This window comes from Lichenostomus cassidix, chromosome 10 (genome assembly GCF_008360975.1).
Source record: "Lichenostomus cassidix isolate B80296 chromosome 10, HeHo_3.0, whole genome shotgun sequence".
In the NCBI taxonomy this organism is placed as follows: domain Eukaryota; kingdom Metazoa; phylum Chordata; class Aves; order Passeriformes; family Meliphagidae; genus Lichenostomus; species Lichenostomus cassidix.
In genome coordinates this window covers 2,687,095-2,708,272 of record NC_139491.1, presented here as the reverse complement: position 1 = coordinate 2,708,272, position 21,178 = coordinate 2,687,095, and the positions used below count along the sequence as shown (strand labels likewise).

At 51.2% G+C, this 21,178-nt stretch overlaps 1 protein-coding gene across 2 annotated transcripts in view; it reads right to left on the bottom strand.

Moving 5' to 3' along the window:
- PCSK6 (proprotein convertase subtilisin/kexin type 6) overlaps nucleotides 1-21,178 on the bottom strand; it is a 38,288-nt gene that overhangs the window by 11,592 nt on the left and 5,518 nt on the right. For both annotated transcript variants that reach the window (XM_085070338.1, XM_085070337.1), the window contains exons 2-10: nucleotides 16,757-16,861; nucleotides 12,503-12,613; nucleotides 11,757-11,900; nucleotides 11,134-11,210; nucleotides 10,383-10,471; nucleotides 7,154-7,326; nucleotides 3,300-3,512; nucleotides 1,830-1,930; nucleotides 138-241 (exon numbers count right to left, since the gene is read on the bottom strand). In XM_085070338.1, coding sequence (XP_084926464.1) covers nucleotides 138-241; nucleotides 1,830-1,930; nucleotides 3,300-3,512; nucleotides 7,154-7,326; nucleotides 10,383-10,471; nucleotides 11,134-11,210; nucleotides 11,757-11,900; nucleotides 12,503-12,613; nucleotides 16,757-16,861 — 1,117 coding nt within the window. The remainder of the gene's footprint in view (nucleotides 1-137; nucleotides 242-1,829; nucleotides 1,931-3,299; nucleotides 3,513-7,153; nucleotides 7,327-10,382; nucleotides 10,472-11,133; nucleotides 11,211-11,756; nucleotides 11,901-12,502; nucleotides 12,614-16,756; nucleotides 16,862-21,178) is intronic.

Genomic DNA, 21,178 nt, shown 5'->3' with positions numbered 1-21,178 from the left:
CTCCCTAACACCCTGAAGTTAGGAACACCCAAGGAACCTGACAGTGGCCACATACAGTGAATTGTCTCCATGAGCAAAGCTCTGGAAACTTTTCTTTTCCCTTGTTTGGCCATCCTTGCCCTGCCACAGCCTCTCACCTTTATGCCCTGCTCCGTTGGTTTTCCAGTCGGGCGCTCGCAGGTGTCCTGGCCGTGAGGTTTTGACCAGCAGGTGCTGGACGTCCCTCCAGGTGAGCAGGGGGCTGCAATGACATGTGGATCATGGGGTGACTCTGCTGCTCCCAGTCCTCCCAACAGCAGCAGGTACCCCCTTGACTTAAAAAAAAAACCAACTAAACACACCAACCACCCCTCTTTCTTGCTCAAAAAATACCAAGAATTGATGATTTAAATGCTGACACCCTGCCACCACTTGAGGTGCCCCAGCAGAGCAGGGTGCCCCAGGAAGGGATGCCCCATGCCCATGGAAATTGCAGGATTTACTCCTGGATAAGGCAATTTAGCTCTCATGCTCTAGCGTAGAAATGAGGCAAATCAGGAAGGTTTTCCCCATTTTCTTGTAGGAGATAGAGAGTAAAGCACATCCTGAGGCAGGATAGTGGGCTCAGCAGGTCTCTGATACACAATACTGAGCAAACCTTCCCTTTATAGGAATAACAGCAAAAAAATTCTGGAAATAAAACCTGGATTGTTCATTAAACAGAAAAATTAAACCCAAACTGCTTCCACCTCCCCAGAAGGGATTTGTGTGAGGTTTGTGTGTTCAGAGTGCTGGACACACAGACCTGAGTGCTGTGTGCTTCTGAGCCCCCTCATGACCCCAGCTCAAGGATATTGCTGGAGAATTTTCCCTGCTTTACTTACAGCCAGTTCTTCAGCATCTCGAGCTGGGATTTATATTGCTCTCGAGCAACATTTAAAGAAAGAAATTCAATTTATTCTCTCTTGTCATAATGGAATGCCTGAGCACCAAGCTCTGGTAGTTAATGTTGCGGTTTATGCCTCAGCTAAACAATTCAAAAATTACATCTAAAGCTTTTAATATATTTGTAATGAAAACGGCATCTCCGGAAATGCTCTCACCCGACCTGGGTGCTGGGATTAAACCAGAGGAGGAGGAATGGAGCTGCAATCACCATCCCTGGATGAGAATGCAGTGCTGCCCTAAGGCTTATTCTTATTCCCAGCCTTAATTTTATTTCCACTCCATAAAAATAATAATAAACTCATGAGAAGACACTCCATGAAGCAACACAGGGATGCCCAAGGGCTGTTCCTGGGCTGGGGACCATGATGGGACAGGATGGGGACAGGATGGGGACAGGAAAGGGACGAGAGGAAAAGAGCAGCTTGTTTGAACCAGGGGTGTGTTGCTGACAATCAGGTTCTGTGAGTTTTTGACATAATGAAAAAGTAGTCCTTTTCCCCCAGAAATGCAACACTTGCTGAAAACCATCACTTCTGCTGACGTTTCCCTATGTCTGGGATGTTTTCTGACATAATTTTTTTCCTGGGAAGTATTTATAAAACTCCCATTGGAGCTGGCTGTCAGCAGTTTCAATGCACCTACTGAAAAGCCTGACTGATGTCACCAACCCCAAACTTTTCAACAGATGGCAACAAGTGAAGAATTAGATCAATAAAACACCTGTGGGAAGATCAGAATCAAAACAACAACACTGTATAAAGCCTTGCCAAAAAGGAGCGATTTCAAATAACTTTGTCCCGTTTTGAATCACTCCAGAGGAAACAAAACCACCTTGTTTCCCTCTATTTTTGCTCACCAGGTGCTAAATGTGGGAAGGCTTCTCCCAGTGAGGTTATACTTACTTTGCCTCCAAAGCCAGGGCGATGATGCCCGCGACCATTGGGGCAGACACGGAGGTGCCAGTGTGGCCATCAGTGCAGCGGTGCCTGAGATCCGTGGTGACCTGTGGAGAGAGGAGCTGCAGCCCCCAAAATGCTCCCAGCATGGGCACTGCCCCATCCAGCACCCCAGATTTGCTTGGGATGCTGCCAGAGGGGAGCTGAGGCTGGTGGTATCCAATCTCTGCCACAATTCCAATGCCATCAGGGTGCACAGAGCCCCAAAAATGGGGCACAGAGACATTTGGTGTGTGAGAAAACACCCCTGTGCTTACATTTTCCTCTGCTCAAAGGTGGAAAAACTGGGAAAAAATCCATTTGGCTGTGGATTAGCTGGAGGAAAAGGCAGATGGAGAGGTGTGAGCAGGGCAGAGCTGGTGTGGCTACACATCCAGGGGTGCATGTTGAGCTGGACCATATTAAACACTTTCCTTAAAACCTCCAGCTCCTGGTCTTGGGCAAGAATTTCCATTTGCATAGGGGAACAAAAAGCCACTTCCAGCTTTTTTGTTCTAAGACAGAGCATGATGTTTGGGTACCAAAAATTTGGAGAGAGGAGGTGAGCCAAGAGCTGCTGTGTCTCATTTTTGAAAGGCCCCTAAGTTTTGAGTTTATTTGGTGATTTCTGGAGGGAAAGATGTTTTGGTTTTTTCCCAGCAATGCCCCAGTAGCACTGGACTTGGGCTGGCCTCAACCATGCAAACACTCCTGGAATGCCACAAAAATGGCACTTGCATTCTGTTTTCTGGCTGGAAATTCATCTTTTGGGGGCCAAAGATATCACTCCTGAATACCAAAAAAACATTTATTTACTTGTTTAAAAAATCCACAATTTTCAGTCAGAAAACCTCATTTGGGTGGAAAACTCCCCCCTAGTCTGGGTAAGGTGCTGTGACAGTGGGAGATGTTTTAATTCCCAAGGCCCAGATGATGCACAGGAATGTCAGTAATGATCACCCATGTTGTGACCAGGCCAGAGCAGCTGTTGGGACTGGGCAAATACAGCCTGGGTGGCAGGGAAAACTGCACTGATCCACATGTGCACACACTTTCAGGCAGTTCCTTGGCTCCAGAAAGTCTCAGCTCCCAGTTCGGGGCTGCCACGCCCCTGTTAAATGCCTCCATCTTCCCTCTTTTTTCTCTCTCTCAGGCTAAAAGTCCTCAAAATTCACACTTTTTAAAAAAAAAAAGATACAGCGAGCAAGTACTTTGGGGAACAGGTCAATATTTATATGGGTATTTTTGCAAACCTCCAGCCCTTTCAGCCATTTACCATGGAAAACACCACATCCCTGAGCTCTTGATGACCAGAGCAAAACCCACTGCAGAAGCTAAGGACAAATCCTGGCTCTTACAACTGAGCCATCACCCAGCCCAGCCATGCAGAAAACACCCAGGGGATGCTGCCTCACTCAATTTTGGGGAAAAACTCACAATTTTCCGCTCATAAAACGCCCCACTGCTGTAGGTGGTGGCGAGGGTGGAGGCACATTCCTCCAGGTACCAGGGCTTGTAGCCATTCTCAGTGGTGCTGCTGATGGAGATGGTGTAGATGCTGTTGGTGTAGCCATCACAGGAGCAGTAATCTCCCTCTCTGCCGCCGTTCCCCGATGCCCAGACGAAAATGGACCCCAGTCCTCTGCGACCCTGCAGGCACAGAGGGATGGGGGGTTACAGGAGGTGTTTGCCTGGGATGAGAGGCCATCTCGGCATGGGGGGGAGGGGGTAAGTCTGATTTTTGGGGGTTTGGTTAAGGTGAAAGGATGAGTCCCACCCTGCCCAGCTCTCAGCCCCCTGCATCAATCTCCACACATGTCCCTTGGCTCAGCCAGCCCCAGTTTACAGGCAGTGATTCCCCACAAGGATGGGAGAGCCTCCAGCAAAAGGATTTTGGCATTTTCCATGGGGGAAAACATCTGGAGTACTCAGAGTCCCTGGACCAGGTGCTAACACACAGCTGGTGCTTTTGGGGATTGCCCCACAGGAGGAACTGGCAGGGAACCCCCCAAAACCTAGATCTCCCAAACACACAAAGTCCCTTATGAACCACCCAAACCACCAGCAACCTTCTCCAAGCCTATCCTTCAGGTTCCTTTTGTTTGTCTTTTATTTTTCAGATCCCACCCTTTTCTCCCTTGCCCATCACTTGGCAGGACCATCTCACAGAGCCATCCCCACTGGGTACAGCTGTGGGACCCCACTGGGAATTGGGGGATGGAAGAGGTGAGTGTGCCTCCCTGGAGCCAGGGGAAAATCCCACCTGGCAGCAGCAGCCATGGTGCCAACAAAAGGCCCCTAAAGAAGCCAATGCCATGGGAATGAGCCCTGCTCACTCTCCATCAAACCCACTGCCAGAACACCCAGGAATAACCCAGCCCAGCAGGGGTTCACAAGCAAGGTGCCGACATCCCGAAAAGGAGGATTTTTGGTGATCCCAAAGGGTTAGGGGCAGGAAATGAAGTGGCTGGTTCTCTTCCGTGCCCTGTAAGGCAGGGCTCTCCGGGGAGGATGGGGAGCTGCTGGGCTTGGCAGGCGATGGAATCAGCAGAGCAGCTCCATCCTCCCCGCGGCTGCTCCTGCCACGGAGAGATTTCGGCGCTCGCCTGGGCAGATCTGGTGTTTACCTCCCTCCCACTGCTCTGCGGCAGCTTCCTCCACAAAAAATAATAATAACAATAACAATAATAATAATAAAGCAGCTTTGCTCTGGAGGAATTCACTGGGGTTTATTGTGGGCTTTAGGCGCCAGGGGGGAGCAGGATGGTTTATTACCTGTCTCGCCCCCCTCCTGGGGCAGAGGCTCTCTGAACTGACCCTGCCTCTGGATACACAGGCTAAGTCAGGCTCTCTCCTTACTTTATGAAAGTTTTCATTATCTGGGCTGCCTCCCAGCCAAACTGGGTGGGTATTTCCCTAGCAAAGATTAATAGAGCTGTCTGGAGCTCTGCAAGAAAAAGTGCAATTGCCAAGGGAATTACTGCCCTGCTCCGCGTCATGGAGAGCTCGACCCAGCTTGCCAGCCCACCAAGCCTGCTGCTGGCATCTCCTGTCCCACTTTCCAGGGTTTCCTGGATCTCCAAGGTGGCAGCATCCCAGCCCACATGCTCGGCGCAGACAGTGACCAGCCAGCTCACCCACACCAAAATCCAAATACCGCCAAGGATGGGACCCACTGCATGCAACCGAAGCTTTCCCAAATCACTAATCAGAGGAATAAAATCAGTCATGATTGGCCAAACATGTGGAGATGTAGCAATGATTTTGATTGGGATCAGAAGATGGGGAACCCAGACCTCCCTTTCATCCCTCACCCCGAGCGTCGCACCCACAGGACCCAAGAAAGACTTGGATCTGCTCCAAACCCACATCCCCACGATGCCCAGGCAGGGCTGTGCTGGGAGAAAGTGGGTTTGGAGCCAGCACGGTCACATGAGGACATGAAGAGGCACATGAATGACACTACAACAATGCACAGCTAACACCTGACAGCATTGCCTGGTGGAGAGAGCACACCACGTATCGCAGCTCCCTTGCACTGGAAAATCCATTCTTTCCCTTTGTTCTCAAACAAGGAATGATCAGCATTTCTGTGAGCAGAACCCAAACACCCAACTTCTTCATCTGCCATCCTCCTATTGCAATGCAATGCCTGTGAGGGGCTCCTGGCTGCTATAAAACCTGGATCTGGGCATCATTTAAACCAGGGAATCCCTCCCTGGCCAAGCTGGGGCTGATCCAGCTCACCCCAGCAGCTCATGGGTTGGCTGTGGGATGCACAGCATCTCCTGCTTCCGCAGCACTGCGGGGCCTGGGTGTTTGCCCAACAGCACTCCGTGAGTGACCAGGATAAATATCCCCTCGTTAGCTCAGGAACTAATAAAGTGTGGCTGGAAGAACAAGAAACAAGATGATAAATTACCCCAGCGCAGTCCTATCGCTAATAGATAAAGGTTATTTTAATGTTTCCATTAAAAACTCAATTTTAAGGATTTATAACTCGGTTACAGCTGTTTGCTCGGGCTAAAGGTGGCGGTTAACTATCTGCTTGCAGCTTTCCTCGTTATTTAAGGAGATGGAGTTGGCAATTACGAGCTGTGCATGTGGGATAGTGGGTGCTGCAAACACGGGGTGGCAGTGGGGGGACCGGGGTGTCCCCTGGGAGGCAAAAACAAGCATCCCAGGACAGTAGAGCTGTGCTGGGCAAGGACCCTGCTGCTGCCCGTTTGCTCCTGCATGGAAAAATAAGGTCTAAAAAGCAGCTTGTTCCCCTGTATTTACACGGCATGAACTCCCCGGCACTTCAATGGATTCCTCGGCAGGCTCACCGCCCCAGCAGGAAATCAAGTAAACAGTGGGAAAAACACTCCACCCTATTTTTAGATAAGAGGCCGCCCCAACTCCCAGCACGCTGTGGGACGAGGCAGCCCAGGGAGGAGTGGAGGCAGAGGTCAAAGTTGGGGCTTCACCGCCCAGCCTGGGGCTGCCAGCAGTGGAACCCCTGATTCTCTGGATCACCCGGGGAACAGCTGCTGTGGAGCCCTGAGGCACTGTGACACTTACCCACAGCATCCACTGAGCTGTCAGGAAAGGCCTTTTTCCTGATGCTTTTAGCCAATATTGGGCATTTTTTCAAAGTACCCAAAAAGGGGAAGGGGCACAGGAAGGCCAGGGCATCCCCAGCAAGGATTGACAGCTGTCAATCACATGTGATGTTGGTTGAACTTTCTTGCTGGAGGATCTCAAGGACAACAATCTATTGTCAGATCCTGTGGCAACACCTGTGTCCCTCGGGGTGGAAAACCAGGGGAATGCTTAACATGAGAGACCCCTGGGAGAGGATACCAGGAACCCAAGGAGCGTGGAGGATGGGGTTGAAGATTCTGGGGGTTGGGACACTGCTGTGTACACAGTGGGATTCTGTCCACTCCAGCACCCAGGGGGAACATTTTGGGGTGCAAAGTTACCCCCCACAAGAGCCGCTTTGGGTTTCTCATCCCCGCAGAGCTTCACCACAGAACCTGGGGCCTCCCTGCTCTGCCAGGCTCTGCCAGCCGTGCTGAGGGGTCCCACCATCACCAGGCACCTCCCGCCGTCACCACCCTCGGCCACCAAATCCACCGGAGCTCTTAGGGACGCCAGGGAAGACTAGGAAAAACCAGAGATGATTGGCTCCCCCCACCCCAGCCCTAGTGCTGGCATCGCCTCAGGGGCTGAGCTGCCCATCCCCACGCCAGACCCCAGGACAGGAGGAGGAGGGCGAGCGCATCTGGGCGCTGTGGGATCCACACCTTTTTAATGCCTTGCTCAAAAGCCTGTTTGGCCAATAGACCAGGTCCATCAACTGTCTTCCCATCATCATCTGGCCCCCAGCTCGCGCTGTAAATGTCAATGTAATCGGGTCTGATGCCAAGCGACTTCGCTTCAACAACATCTGTTACATCTCCATCTAACATACGAATGCCTAAAAGCACAAAAACATCAGACATTAGGGCTTCATGGCGTGGATGACAGTGTGAGGATTGCAATCAAAGGGCTTTGTTAACGGCGGCGGAAACCACACGGCTCAGGCGCGCCTGGAATAGCTTCAACCCGCAGCCCCGCATGCCAACGAGCCTGGCAGCAGGATGCTGGGGAGCTACTGGGGAAGTTTTCTGTGTTGCTGGCTTCATGGCAAGTGATGGAGATGGGGGTGTTAAAATTCACATCCCCTCCATTGGTGGGGAATGGGTGGTGGTGGTGGTACTGCACTCCCCAGTGACAAAATCCCCTCCACTATAATCCTTTTTTCTCCCCTTTTAATTCCTTAGCTAACATGTTTCTCCACCTAGAAGATATTGGTGTTCCCTGAACACTCAGGCACACTGGTGGGATGAAGCCTCTCCCCTTGAATGGGGATGACTGTGACTGTCCCCAAACCCCATCACTGCCCAACTGATGCCAGCAGTTTCCTGGAGAGGGAGAATCCCCAGGAAAACCCCCAGGCTTTGGTTTGTATGGCCAATATCAGAGGGTTATCAGGGACAACCCTCACTTCCAGCTGGGAATGCCAGCAGGTACCAGCCAGGGTGCTCACAGGCAGAGCCCACCAGCCATGGTGGGATGGGATGGGCTGGGGGATTGCTGCACACCTCCAGCCTCTAGCTGCTGCAATATGACAGCACAACCCCCTCTACTTTCCATCACCCCTTCCCTGCTGGATTTCCTCTCCACACAGAAAAATAGAGGGTGACAGGCACCCCAACAGGCTGCCCAGAAACACCCTTTGGAGGAAAAGCAATGCTGGAAATTTCAGCATCGTATTTTGTCAGCCAGGGAGAATCTGGTTTATAAAAATGCATTTCCCCTTCCACATGTACTTTGTCTTAAAGCAAACAAATGCAGGCAGATGTCATTCCAGCTGCAGCTGCACTCTGGACACCAGTCAACTCAAATATCTCCTTCTGACGCTGTCCCCGACCAGCCAAAACCAAGCTTAGAAATGTAAAACCAGGGAGCAGAGCTGTTCCCAAAAACTTCCTCTTTGTCAACAAGAAAACACAAGGAGAAGGGGAGAAAAGCCAAGCCCAGTGTCTGAGCTGCACACAGCAAGGAAAACTAGCTGAGAGATGGGGTCTGTGCTTGCTGAATGTGGCTGTTTTCATCAGCAAGCCCCAAATCAGCCTAAAGTCAACCCAAAGCTAACCCAAAGCCAGCCCAGACACAACCACCCACAATGAGGGACTCCCTAATCAAATAATGGGGAGCAGAAGGGAGCAGGGGTGGATGCTGCAAAATAAATGAGCTTTGTGTCACAGAGGGAGCAAAAGTGACCTCCAAAGTGAGCGTTCGAGGAGCGGGAAGAGGAGGAGGGATGGCAGGAGCCCTTTCCTGGAGCAGTGATGTGTTTCTGCCCAGGGCATATGAAAAGCAATGCAAGAGCACTGAAGAGCAGCCAGTAAAATTAGATGGGAGCTCTCCAAGTGTGACAAATAGGCTTCCCCAACAAGTTGTGCTCATTAATCGCTGCTTTATTTGTGTAATCCATCTAAAATCACCCTCGCTGCAGCTATAGCGTATTTTCCTCCATGATCCCAAACTTGATACGGCTCAGACTCTATTTTTCCCCTTTGCCTGCTCACGTCGTGGGAAGCCCTCAGCCCCAGCCCTCTGCCAGGTGCCTTGTCTCACTCAACACCTCCCCAGCACACCCCTGAGGCAAGGCACTCGTTAAAGGGAGCAAATTAAAATGAGACCCAGCGGTCGTCATAAAGTCAACAAGGAACGTTCGTCTCCACAGCTGCTGTAGAGAAAGGAGCATGAAGGGAATGGCCTGATCCTGCAGGATCAAATAAACCCCACCAGGAGCTTTGTCTTGCTCTGCTGCTGCTTGGTGTGTGCTTGGAGATGGGTTTGCAGAGGAAAGAAGCCTCTAAGAAGCAAGAAGCCGTCACACATAGGGGCACAGGGGATGGGAGCAGATGATGTCCCATAGACTTTGCAGCCCCTACCAGTCCACTCTTCACCCTCCCTGGGGTTATTTCTTCCCTCTGGGGATTTTCCCGGCACAGACAACCACTAGAGGTGCTTGGCCAGGAGCAAGATCCCTGCAGACACGGCTCCCATGCAGACACAACCCTAACAGAAGCTGTTTCCAGGATGAATAAGCCAAAAGAAGGAATTAATCCCTGAATCCACCCATGGGCTCTTGGGTCCATGCTCCTGGCAGGCACTTCTCCCAGCACTGGGGTGGTAGGAGGGGCTGCAGGAAAAGCCCCTGTCCTGTTCCAGCCATGCCAGGGATGGGGCAAGGACCCAGATCCAGGGATTTGTCCCCCACATGGTTTCACCAGCCATGTAGGTGGGACACCACACTCACACCCCTGCTAAGACCCTCATCTTCCCAGAGTTGCCTGGGTTGGCCAGAACTGCCCCAGCTCAAACCAGCTCAGCTAATGCAAATGAATTCAGCAATGCTAATTAGCATCAGGATCCAATTTGGTGACAGAGATTAATTTGCTGTCCACACATCACGTTATTTGAAGGACTGTGCAAAAGATCCCCCTCCACACTTCTCTGTGCTTTCTCCCCTGAGGGTATTTTGGAGGTCTCCTCAGCCCCCCTGCTCTGAGCAGCTCCTCTGCAGCCCTTGACCCCACGAACGAATGACATCAACTCTGAACCTCAGCCAGCACCACCAACCACAGCAAACACAGCCACCCCAAGGACAGACCCCCTGAGAGCAGCTGGGGACTTCTGGGGTGAAAACACCACATCCTCAATCCATGTGCACCTTCATGGCAAGGCTGAAGCCCAAGCAGAAGGTTTCCACCCCAAATACATGGAGCCAGAGTCCCCTGCATGCCACATCACCCATCCTCCCCCAACGCCCCTGGGGTTCCCTGCAGCCGAGGCACCAAGGAGGAGACTCTCCTGGAGGAGCAGCATCCCACCACCTGCCCCAGGAGCAGGCCACCAGGGTGGCCACAGTCCTTCAGGGGGATGGTGAAGGGCAGGAGAGCCACAGAGGTCCAGCCTCACCTCCGATGCGGGCGTTGTAGGCAATGCCCACGATGCAGTAGGAGTTGTTCGCCGCCGCCGCCACCTCCCCCGCGCAGCGAGTGCCGTGCCTGCAAGGAGAAACTCCATCAGCCAATGGCCATGCCAAAGCATCCCTCCAGCCACACCCCACCCAGCACCCACAACCAGCCCCAAGGCTGGAGCAGAGGAACAAACTGCCCAGACAGATGCAGAGCCCTTACCCAAAACCCACAGCAAGCGGGTGGAGGAAACTAATGCTGAAAGCAATTTGCTGTTTGCATTTTGCATCTAAATCTAATCTGCTGTTTGCATTTTACACCTTGATGCAACTTCCTCTTTGCATTTTGCACCTAAATGCAATTTCCTCTTTGCATCTTGCACCTCTCTGCAGGCTGCTCTTTGCATTCCTGTTTCCTTTCCACATTTATCCATCCCACTTTAACTGAAACCCAAAAAGTGCATCCAGGCTTTGCCATATCAGCCACCCATCCTGACTCATGTGGTTCAATCCCCGACCAGGGCAAAGAACCCCCTGGTGCTGTCTTGAATGGCTGGAGAGCTCATTAGCAATTAGTGTGGCTGGCACCAGCTGGATTTGCATTAAACAAGATGACTCACAACAAAGCCCTTAATGCAGCCTCCTCTGCAGCACCAGGAATGAGGAAAGGGACCAGGAAGACACCCCAGAGGGGACACCCAGCCTCAGGGACACCCCCAGACCCCTTGCTCCATGGCAATTATCATCACATACTTGTTCTCATTGCTGGCATCATAACGTGGAGTTGGGTCATGGTCGTTCCCATTGACGTCGTAGCTTGCAAGAGGATCCTGAAAATATGTTGTCACCATTAGATTCACCTTACCAGGTGGTTGTGGTGGCCAGTAGCTGGAATGATGGCCAACAGAGGCAAGCAGGGCAGAAAATTACATTTTTCCCTTAGTTTCTGACTGTTTGCTCAGAATAAATAGTTTTAGGCTGCAGTACTGCATGCTTCCCAGGGTAAATATCCTGCTGCCTCAGGGACTGCTCCTCTGAACCCCAAATCCTGCTGGGTCCAGCACCTCCCTCCTCCCCACTGTGGCCATGTGGGGTTTGAGCAGAGGCTGAGTGGGTTCATGCAGGTTTTTGGCTCTGCACTGTTGAGCAGAGGGAGGCGGCTGCTTCCCAGGCAGCTGCAAAGGGAGTTTCCCCCAAACCATCTTATCTAAAAACCTCATTTCCTTCTAAAAAACATCTCAAGCTTTTTTAAAAAAAACTTTTCCTCTGAATATGCCAATGCACAGCCTTCAGCTGTGTTTACACACTGAAATTCTCCATAAATCAATTCATGGTGAGGATCAGCCCCAGTCCATCCCGTCCATCCCCCAGCTCACATAGTTTTGCAGGAGGTCGGGGTGGTTCCTCTCTATGCCGTCATCCAGGATGGTGACCACCACATTCTTGCCAGTGTAGCCCCTCTGCCAGGCTGCCAGGATGTTCATCTCCGACCTGCACCGACTGTTTTTATCGCCGCAGTGCTACAGGGACAAACACAGCTGCAAAAGGGCTGCAACCCCATTCCAGCCCATCTAAGCAAACAGCCAGGCTGGGAGCCCATTTAATCAACCAGAAAATATATTTACAACCCACCCCCTGCCATATAACTTGCAGATTTGTTATAACTTTACTCCACAGATCAAACCCATCCAGCAGCAGTTAATCCAGGCAATGCTATCTCCCTATTATTCTTTTCCTCTTCCATTTCAAGTACTATGGGCTCTTGGGTTTTGAAGTGCTCGCTTCCTTTCCGCCCTTAATTTTCAATGAATTTCCCTGTCAAATACAGATCGATGAAGCAGGCAGGAGAAAAATTATATTACAAATAGATGGCTGCAGCTTGGGGATGGGTAAAATACAGCGGTGCTGCCCCCAAGCCTTCACTGCTCAGACCATGATGAGGGGCTGCTAATAAGGGTGAAACACTTCAGACTCTCAGGTGTATTAATTCACAATTTTAAAATACTGCTGCCAGGCACATTTGCTGGTATTATTTCATTACAGGCTGGGCTGAGCAAAGATTGATGATGCATTTGTGTAGAAATAAATGACCCCCATAAAGCAGTGACAGGGAGACACTCACCAGGTACCACATGTTGGGCCACACTGGGTCGTTGAAGGGCAGGGCATGTGGCTCTCCTCGGACCTGCCTCTTCACCCTCCTCTTCACCTCCTGCTGCTGCAGCCAGTCCACCTGCAAGCAGAGACCTGGGTCAGCATCACCCATGGGAACAGAGCCTGGCATTGCCCACCAAGGTGGAATGTGGGATGCAGAAGCAATGCCAACCCCAGCCTGGACCCATCCCAGCATCACCCCAAGCTCTGGCAAACCCCCATCCCTGTGGGCAGAGACAGCAGCTCCATTTGGAAGGAGACAGGATGGATGGACAGACAGACAGGGTGAGCTCAGCTCTTTGTGTTGTCTAAGCCAGACACCAGATTCCTCTCCCAGTGCAGCAAAATCCTGGAGCACAAATAACGTCGCCTCCAAGCTCGTGCCTAAACACCCCCGACTTAACGAAGCACAGAAGCACGCGCTGGAGTCCCGCTGGAGACAGACCACATATTTCAGCGTTTAGTCAAGGTTTTGGAGAAGACTCAGGTGCTTGGCTTAGTTTTTGGGCTGATCCTTCCTGCCGGCTGGGAGGCAGCAGCTCAGCCCTGAGACTGTGCCACCTGGCTCCAGGCTGCTCATCCTTCGAGCTCCTTCCTCCTCATAAAATAATAAAACTGGGGGCTTTACCCAAACATAACATGCATTTCCCAAAAATATGTGATGGCCACACACGGCTGTGGAAGATCTCAGGGGACGTGGCCAGCTACGGAGAAGCATTTTTGGCAGTGGCTGCATGTGAGGTGGCCTTGGAGCTGACCACTGTGACATTTGTTTGCTTTCCAGCAGGGCATGACACGCAAAGAGATCAAACAACGGGAAATGAGCTGGAAAAGGCCATGATTGGGAAATGCTGGTGTTTGCCCTCAGTGCTGTGGCAGGAGCTGCCTAAGGTGCTGCTTTGTAAGCAGTCACATCCCATCCCTATCAAGCATTAACCACCCCCCAAACCCTTTACTACCACACAAAGGGCTTTGCTGCCTTCAGCATGGAGGTGAAACACAAGTTTAGTAAAAAAGGATTATGAAAGTAATTTAGAGGCCAAATTTTTACAGATGTTCATGCTGGGGGAGAAGGGAGGCACCAGCCAATGAACTGTGAGGGCTGTGTGGCACATCCCTCCTTGCTGGACATTTTCTTCCTGATGGCTCTGGGTCTTTTGGAGCTGCTCAAGGGGATGTCTCTATTGTTGTGACTAAGGTTTTGTAACAAAAGGAATAAAAAGACAAAGTGCAACTTTTGTTGAGCTCATTTATGTAAAACTGTCAGCTGAACTGAGTTCTTGCACAGTTTATAGCTTTGTGCCTCGGATGGAGGTGGATGTCAGAAACACGACAGCTTCCAGCCAAGAGCTTGGGTTTTAAACACATATATATATTATAAAGAAAAAAAAACACTGTTGAAAGGGGAAAAAAATATATTTCATAGAAAAATGAGTTTCCACGCTGCCTTGGCTGCCGACAGCGCACCGCTTTGCTTATACAGTGATGGATTTAAGTACTGGAAGCAAAAATATAACTTCATGGTCTAGTTAAAAAAAAATAAAAATACATTAAATAGAGGTTATGGCCCAAATAACAGGCTTTTTTCCTTAAAGCACCACTTCCTGGCAGCATTACTGTGGGTCTCACTGCCTGACACACAGTTACCACCTTCCCCTGCATCTTTGCTGGATGCAGGAATGATGGTAAAGTGTGGGATTTTGGGGGTTTTGCCAGGAGCTGCCTCACAGGGATGTTTTAATCTCAAGCAGGCTCCTGATCGACCCCAGCGCTGCCAGCCAGGAGTCGATGGAGACATCATGTGTGGACACAGAGAAATCAGCAGTTTAAAGACATTGATTTCAAGGAAGAGTTGATAAATCAGTGTGGCTGGCAAAATGGGCAAACAGGAAGGATTCTGGGGCATCCCTGCAACAGCTCCTGCAGCTCATGAAACTCAGATCAACTTCCACTGCTAATCCAGGGGTGGGAAAAGTTTCTTGAAAATGTTAAAAAAAAAAGAAGGCCTAAACTGTTATAATTCTGAGACCCAGGGTCCCTGCTCTACCCCTGTAAACCCTAATTATCACGGAATCACAAACTCATTTGGGTTGGGAGGGACCTTAACACTCATCTCATTCCAAATCCTCCAAATTGAGAGGGTGCAATTCCCTTTGCAGCTCCAGAAAAGTGATAGCCCAGTTTATCCCAGTGGGTGTGCAGGAGATAAAGTGGAGATCCAGGATAAACAAGATGGTTCCAGCACATTTGGCATAAAGCACAGCAAATAATTCAGGTGGGGTTGATTTTGCCACGGTGCATGGCCAGAGGCACAGGAACTAAGGCCATGGCATCCCATGATGGAGCAGTGAGGATGGAGGCTCAAGCACTGCATGGACCAACATGAGCATCCCAGCGAGCCAGGTAAGTTTATTGCCATAAAGTTGCACGTGGAGCCCTAAGAGGGGTGGCACAGCATGGTGTGACCCCACTCTGCATCCCACTGCCCCTCCATGCCTCTCACCACCATGACCCGTCCCCAGAATTGCTGGAATTGCCACATCCTTTGTCCCTTTCCATCACCTGCCACACTCTCTTGGCTCATGTCAGCCCCAGAAGGAGCAGCCAGCTGCAGGGCCTCTTGGAGCAGCAGTGTGGTCACACAAGGATCAGTACCCCGGCTGCTTCCCTGCATGTCCTGGAGTCTCCCCTTCCCCAGACTCCTCCTGCGGGCACAGAGCTTGGCCGTGATCCTTCTGCCCAGCTCATGCCACCGACCCCCACAGCAAACAAACAACAGCACAGCAAACAATAGCCCCTGGAAGGCATGAACCACCCAACATCTGCAAACAACCGGATTGGCTGGTTCTTCGGGATTTCTGCAAGATTTGTTTCCATCTTTCCTATTCCAGCTCCTGTCCTCGTGCCTCGAGGTGATGTTTTCCTGCATGCATGCTAAGCTGATGCCATCCAAATGCATCACTTAAACGATTTGCAAATGTACATGGGAGAGGGGGAGAGGCAAGACATGCCAACAGGTTTTGAACTGATAAGGAAGGATTAAGAGAACAGGAGTTAATTGCTCCAGCTTGGTTCCCATAGAGCAAGGTAAGGTAAATGTTAATATGACTAAAAGCCAATTGATTTCGTTTGCATTATAACCAGACTCATTTAAATGGGGGCATTTCAAATGCAGAGAATTCATCGTTTGCTGGGATGCCTGTGCACCCCCCTGGGGGCAAACAGCTTTAATTAAAGCCCAGCACACTTCCAGGGCACCAGGCTCCCCTCGCTGAGGTTTCCCCCGCTGGCAACGCAGCCACGCGTACGCCTCCTCCTCAAAAATGTGCTACAGACCTTGTCCAAATATTTAACAGCAAATCTCTCCGGAAAGCCTGGGGAGGACAGGGCTGCTGTGTGTGTCTGGAGAGATGTGGATGGGACGTGTGGTGCTGAGTGGGTTGGAGATGTCTTGGGAAGGAGCATCCCAAGGGTGTCTAGGAGCATGCCAGGCTGGCCAGGAGCACCCCAAGGGCAGCCAGGTACCCATGCAAGCACCAGCAGCTCACTACAGCATGGGTACCTTCCCCAGAATGCCTTTTTCTGCTTTTATGTCCCCCTCTCCCAAAAAAGCACAAAGCTCCCCACTATTAACCCTTCCCATGCTCTGCACAAGTCACATCTCACAGAGCTCAGGGGAAGCTGGGATAGGAGGACAGCCAAAGCACAGCCCCAGCCCTTCCCTGCCACCCCAAACCCAGCTCACCCAGGTCCCTCCTTGCCTTCTTTCCCCCCCCCCACCACCCATTACTTTTGTCAATTCAGCTGCGCTGAAAATCCCTTTGGATGCTTGCTCTAGGAAAAAGCAATGCAGAGCTATTGCCAAGGATTTCACACATAGCAACCATTGAGGCAGCAAGTGTTGTGGCAACTGGATCAACACCCCGAGCATGCAACAGCCTTTCTGTCCTGGAAAGCTTTTCCCCCTTTTCTTCCTCCCGGCTTTCAGGCAGATGTTAGTGTTTAGTCACTTTTACGTATTTTTCACCACCGCTCTCCCTGCCCGTGTCCAATGAGTCACTCGTGTGCGCAGGGCTGTGGCTCAAGGGTAACATGTCATCCCAAGATGCTCCAGCTCATGCTTGCTCTAGATCAAGCCAACAGCCTCCTGCAGGGGCAGGTGGAGACCCCCATCCCACCACCCCACAGAGGCTGGGGGACCCCGGGCTGCCCAGCCCCATACCTTGGGGTCCATGCGGAGGAAGTTGTGTGGTCCCCGGCTGCTCAGCGTGGAGCGCTTAAACGTCTTGCTGTGGTGAAAGTGGTAATAGTTTTCCAAGCTTCCAATCTGCAAAAAAGAGGTTGTTTGGGTTTGTTTATTTTTAAAGTATATTTTCCCGTGGCTGCCCCCCATTTTGCACTGGCAGCATCAGTGCAGCTTGCCCTGCATCCCAAATCCCTCCCCCACACAGAGCTCCCGGGGCTCGGGAGGATGCAGGATGCTGGCACGAGCCCTGGTGCCACTGCTGTGACAAACAGCGTTGGTGGTCAGACACTGCACCGGCACAACAGAGCCCGGAAAACATTTTTATGAATTTTCACCCATTAAATGCATCTTTGAAAACTGCCTTTCATCAGCTCCCAAGCAGAAATAATGAGCTAAAAATGAGCTCAGCAGCTGCGGCGCAGCCAGGGGAGCTGTGCCTCATCCTCCTGCCTTCTCCGCCCGATGCTCCAGCTTCGTCCTGACTGCACATTAGGAGAGGTGATGCGATCCCTGCTCGCCCTGGGATGCTCCTGGGAAGTGTGGGATATAAATGTGCACAGTCTGGAGTCAGGGATGGCAGCATTTGCAGGAGAACACGATGCCAGCCACACCACCCTGCCAAGCCCCGGGGTGGCTACGCTGCCTCCGGCCCTCTTGTCCTGGCATCTGCAGACACCACAACTCCTCTTTTTTCATCCCAAAAGCAGGGATGAAGTCCTGGGGCTATGCAATGAATCGAGTGATCTCAGCCAGACACCGCATGTGGAACATCCCATGGGGATTCATAGCCAGAGGGACGGGAATGACCCAAAAGCTGTACTCTCTGGTATGTGGCTCCCAGATCACACAATTTGGGTACAAATTGGGACTTTGCTCTAAATTCACTTTTGCCTGAGGCTGGTTTTCTTTTTTTCTTTTTTTGGTTTTTTTTTTTCCCCCAGAAAACCCACATTCCATGTCAGGAGCTGGATGCTGGGAGCCAGTGACATTCCCTGTGTCTTGCTCACAGGACCAGAAAGAGCCATGCTACAAGCACCCATCTGCAACCCAGGAGGCAACATCTTTAAGACCATGTGTGACCCAGGGGCCAGGGTGACATTCCTGAGGCCAGACCAGGGCTGGTTGCAATGGAACAGCAGGGAACAAACAGGTTTGTCTGGATCAGATGCTAAAGCAGATGATGACAACTACTTACATCTTTATCACACTTGATACCTTGAGACGTGCCAGTGTTTCTTACGAGCATTAAATATTTAATTAGTCTTGCTTTGCCTTTTATGCCAGAATGTAATTTCACAAACTTTACTGCTGTTAGTCTTATTTTTGTAATTTATTTCCACTCAAATTCATTGAAACCCTCTTTCTTCCCCCTTCACATTATGGCATAGCTGGGCATTTTCTTTAACATCCACATAAAGAGGTTGCTCATTGCAATCTGCATTTGCCTTTTAAAACCTATTCATCAAACCCATTTGTACTTAAAAAGGGGAAGGAGGGTGCTTCAACCTCTCCATATTTTAGGGAAACCTTGACAAGGCCACCCTGCCTCCTGCTCACTCTGCCTGGAAATTGGAGTACAGGGCTTACCATAGAGTCCTGCAATTGTTTGGGTTGGAAGAGATCTTATAGACATCCAGCTCCAACTCCCTGCTATGGGCAGGGACACCTTCCACTAGACCAGCTTGCTCCAAACTTCATCCAACCTGGCCTGAAATAGGGATGGGCATCCACAGCTTCTCTGGGCAACCTGTGCCAGCGCCTCACCAAGCCCACAGTAAAATATTCCTTCCTAAGTAAAGAATTTCTTCCTTCCTTTTCACAAATAAATGCAAAATTACCACATGATGCAAAACAGTAGGAGCACAGGGAAGGTAATGACCTCATCACAGACTCTGGGGATACATAGCCAGAGCAGCAGGAAAAGAACTCTGTGCCCCACTTCTTTATCCTCCTGGGATTTATGGAAGAAAAAATAAGAAAAACCTTCCCATGCTGCGGCTACCTTGAAAGTCTGAGCAGAGGTTGGTCCCAGTGGACCAACCTGGTAGACCTCCAAAGGCCCTGTTCCACCTAAGATATTCCAAGGAAGAAAACTTAAAAATGAAATTTTTCTTTTAAACAAAAAGTGATTTGTTGTCCTCCATGTGGTCAGTCAGCTCAGTAAGAGTTCTGTAATGCAACCCCTCCAGCATCTCACCCAAACTATTCCATCTGTGCAAAGTACAGCTACACCAGCACTGGTGTCTTCCAGAAAGGTGGATCCAACCAGGAGGGCAGCGAGCACTCCCCTCCTGGGGACACCACCCATTCCCGTCAGGGACAAGGGGTCCAGTCGCTGAGCTCCTGCCGTCAGGAATGTCATTCTCAAATCATCACGGATATATTCAGCCAAGTAAGGATCAAGCCCAGAGCTGCGAGATGACAGCAATCCAGGAAAGCTCCAAATACAGCCGAAAATGAATCCTGCACTGCAGGTGAGACCATTGAGGATGTGCCAGCCCTCCCAAAACTTAGTGTTGGACACCACACAAGGAAAAATTCATATACACCCTGCAACCAGGATAGGAAGGGGCTCATCACCACCCCCGGGCCAGCAGCACTGCCCGGGGCTCCGGCACAGCACCATCCTCACAGCCCTCGGCCAAGACCTGTCCCGGCTCGCCCCGGCACAGCCGGGGAACAAAGCCCGGCGGGGAGGAATGAGCAGGCGTTCGTTCGGGGGTGTAAAAGCTGTTTCTTTTGTTTAGTTGTTTGCCTCACTTAAATAGAAGTTGACGCAAGTGATTCCCCAAGGGAAATGTCACTCTGCCATGACCCAGAAGAGTTTAGAGTGTCCTGGCGCTTGGTTTGGGCACAGAAAAATGCGGGGAGAGCTCAAAGCTGTGTGTGCCAACCCCAGCAATGCCTTTCCCGGGCAGTACCATGTCGGGAGCCTCCAGGATTGCATCTCAGAGGAAAAGAGGTCACCAGCCACCAAGGCAGGGCTGAGCCTCCCTGCACCCAGCTGGATTTTCCAGTGACCATCACCTCTCCTCCTCCCTCACCACTTTGGACTCCACTCAAACGTCTTCCCAGGGTGATAACATCGTTGGCAGAGTTTTCCAGCAGGTTTTGTGCAGAATCAGGCCCCCCAGGAGGGCACATCTCACTGGGGATTGGTGCCATCACCAGCAGCTCCATAAGCTGGTGATGCAGGAGGAGAAGAGGGGGACATTCAGGTCCCCACGAGGCTCAAACACCATGAACGCCAAACACAACACTGCAAATGTCACACATGAGCACACGTGCAGGGAAAGCAGCTCCTCAAGGTTTGGCCCTGGACAGGACCCAGTGGAAAAAGCTTGGGGAGATGGAGAGCTGAAGGCAGGGCGTTGAGAGCAGCTGGGGAAGCCCCAGTGGTGCACGAGCTCCCAGTATCCACGGGTAAGGCAGGAGCCAGGAACACCCTGATGCAACCACAGAAATATTTCCCTTGCTCTCCAGCCTGCACAGGACTGCCCCAGGGAAAGTGCTCAGCGGGGAGAGGGATGGATGCTCCAGTGGAGCCACATTGTGCCCATGGGCCAAATGCCTCCACATCATAGGGATGAGCTCAGAAAACCAGGATGCTGGGGAAGAAGGGAGGGGTGATAGATGCTCCAGCAGAGAAGGGATACAGCAAGACCCCAGACCAGGAGCCGACGTTAGGCTGATGCAATTTCGGAGAGTGGGAAGTTCAATCAAGATATTCTCTGGCTGAAGAGGGATAAACACTGAAAAGCCCTTTGGGTTGCACAACCACCTTCACCCAGCCCTGTGATAGAGGCAATTGAATAATACGTGTGATTTTCTCCTTGGGGAGATGAGAGCTGAGCACGCAGGTAGGAGACTGAGGGTGGGATGTGAAGGGTTATCCCCCACGGGAGGTCACGGACACGGGTGCAGGAGACAATGTCCCCAATTCAGCCTCCCCCCAAAAAAATTGTTTACGCAGCACCCCGTGACTTTAATTATAGTTAAACGCAGGGTTGCGATATAAAGCAAGGTTATAATTTGTAGTCCGGGAGACACCTTGGGCAGGAGGACAACCTGAAGTGTCACCCAGCCAAAAAAGCGCCGGGCAGCGCCATGGCGATAAACTATGGAACAAACTCCGAGGACACCAGCCTGCATCTGGGATTGCAGAGGATGAGGAAATCGAGAGGAAAACGAGCTGCTGTGCTGAAAATCGCCTTTGAGCCACCCGTGTTCTGCGGGGGTTTGAAAGCAAAAGTTCTCCGTGTTCTCAAGATCTCCGATAAACCCGGGTCAGAGAGTCCAAAGTTTGTTAAACCCACAAGCACAACTTTCGGAGTGGAAGGAACTTGTGCAACCCCCCGGCAGTGCGGGGCGAGGGCACCCCGAGGAGAGACACCCAGC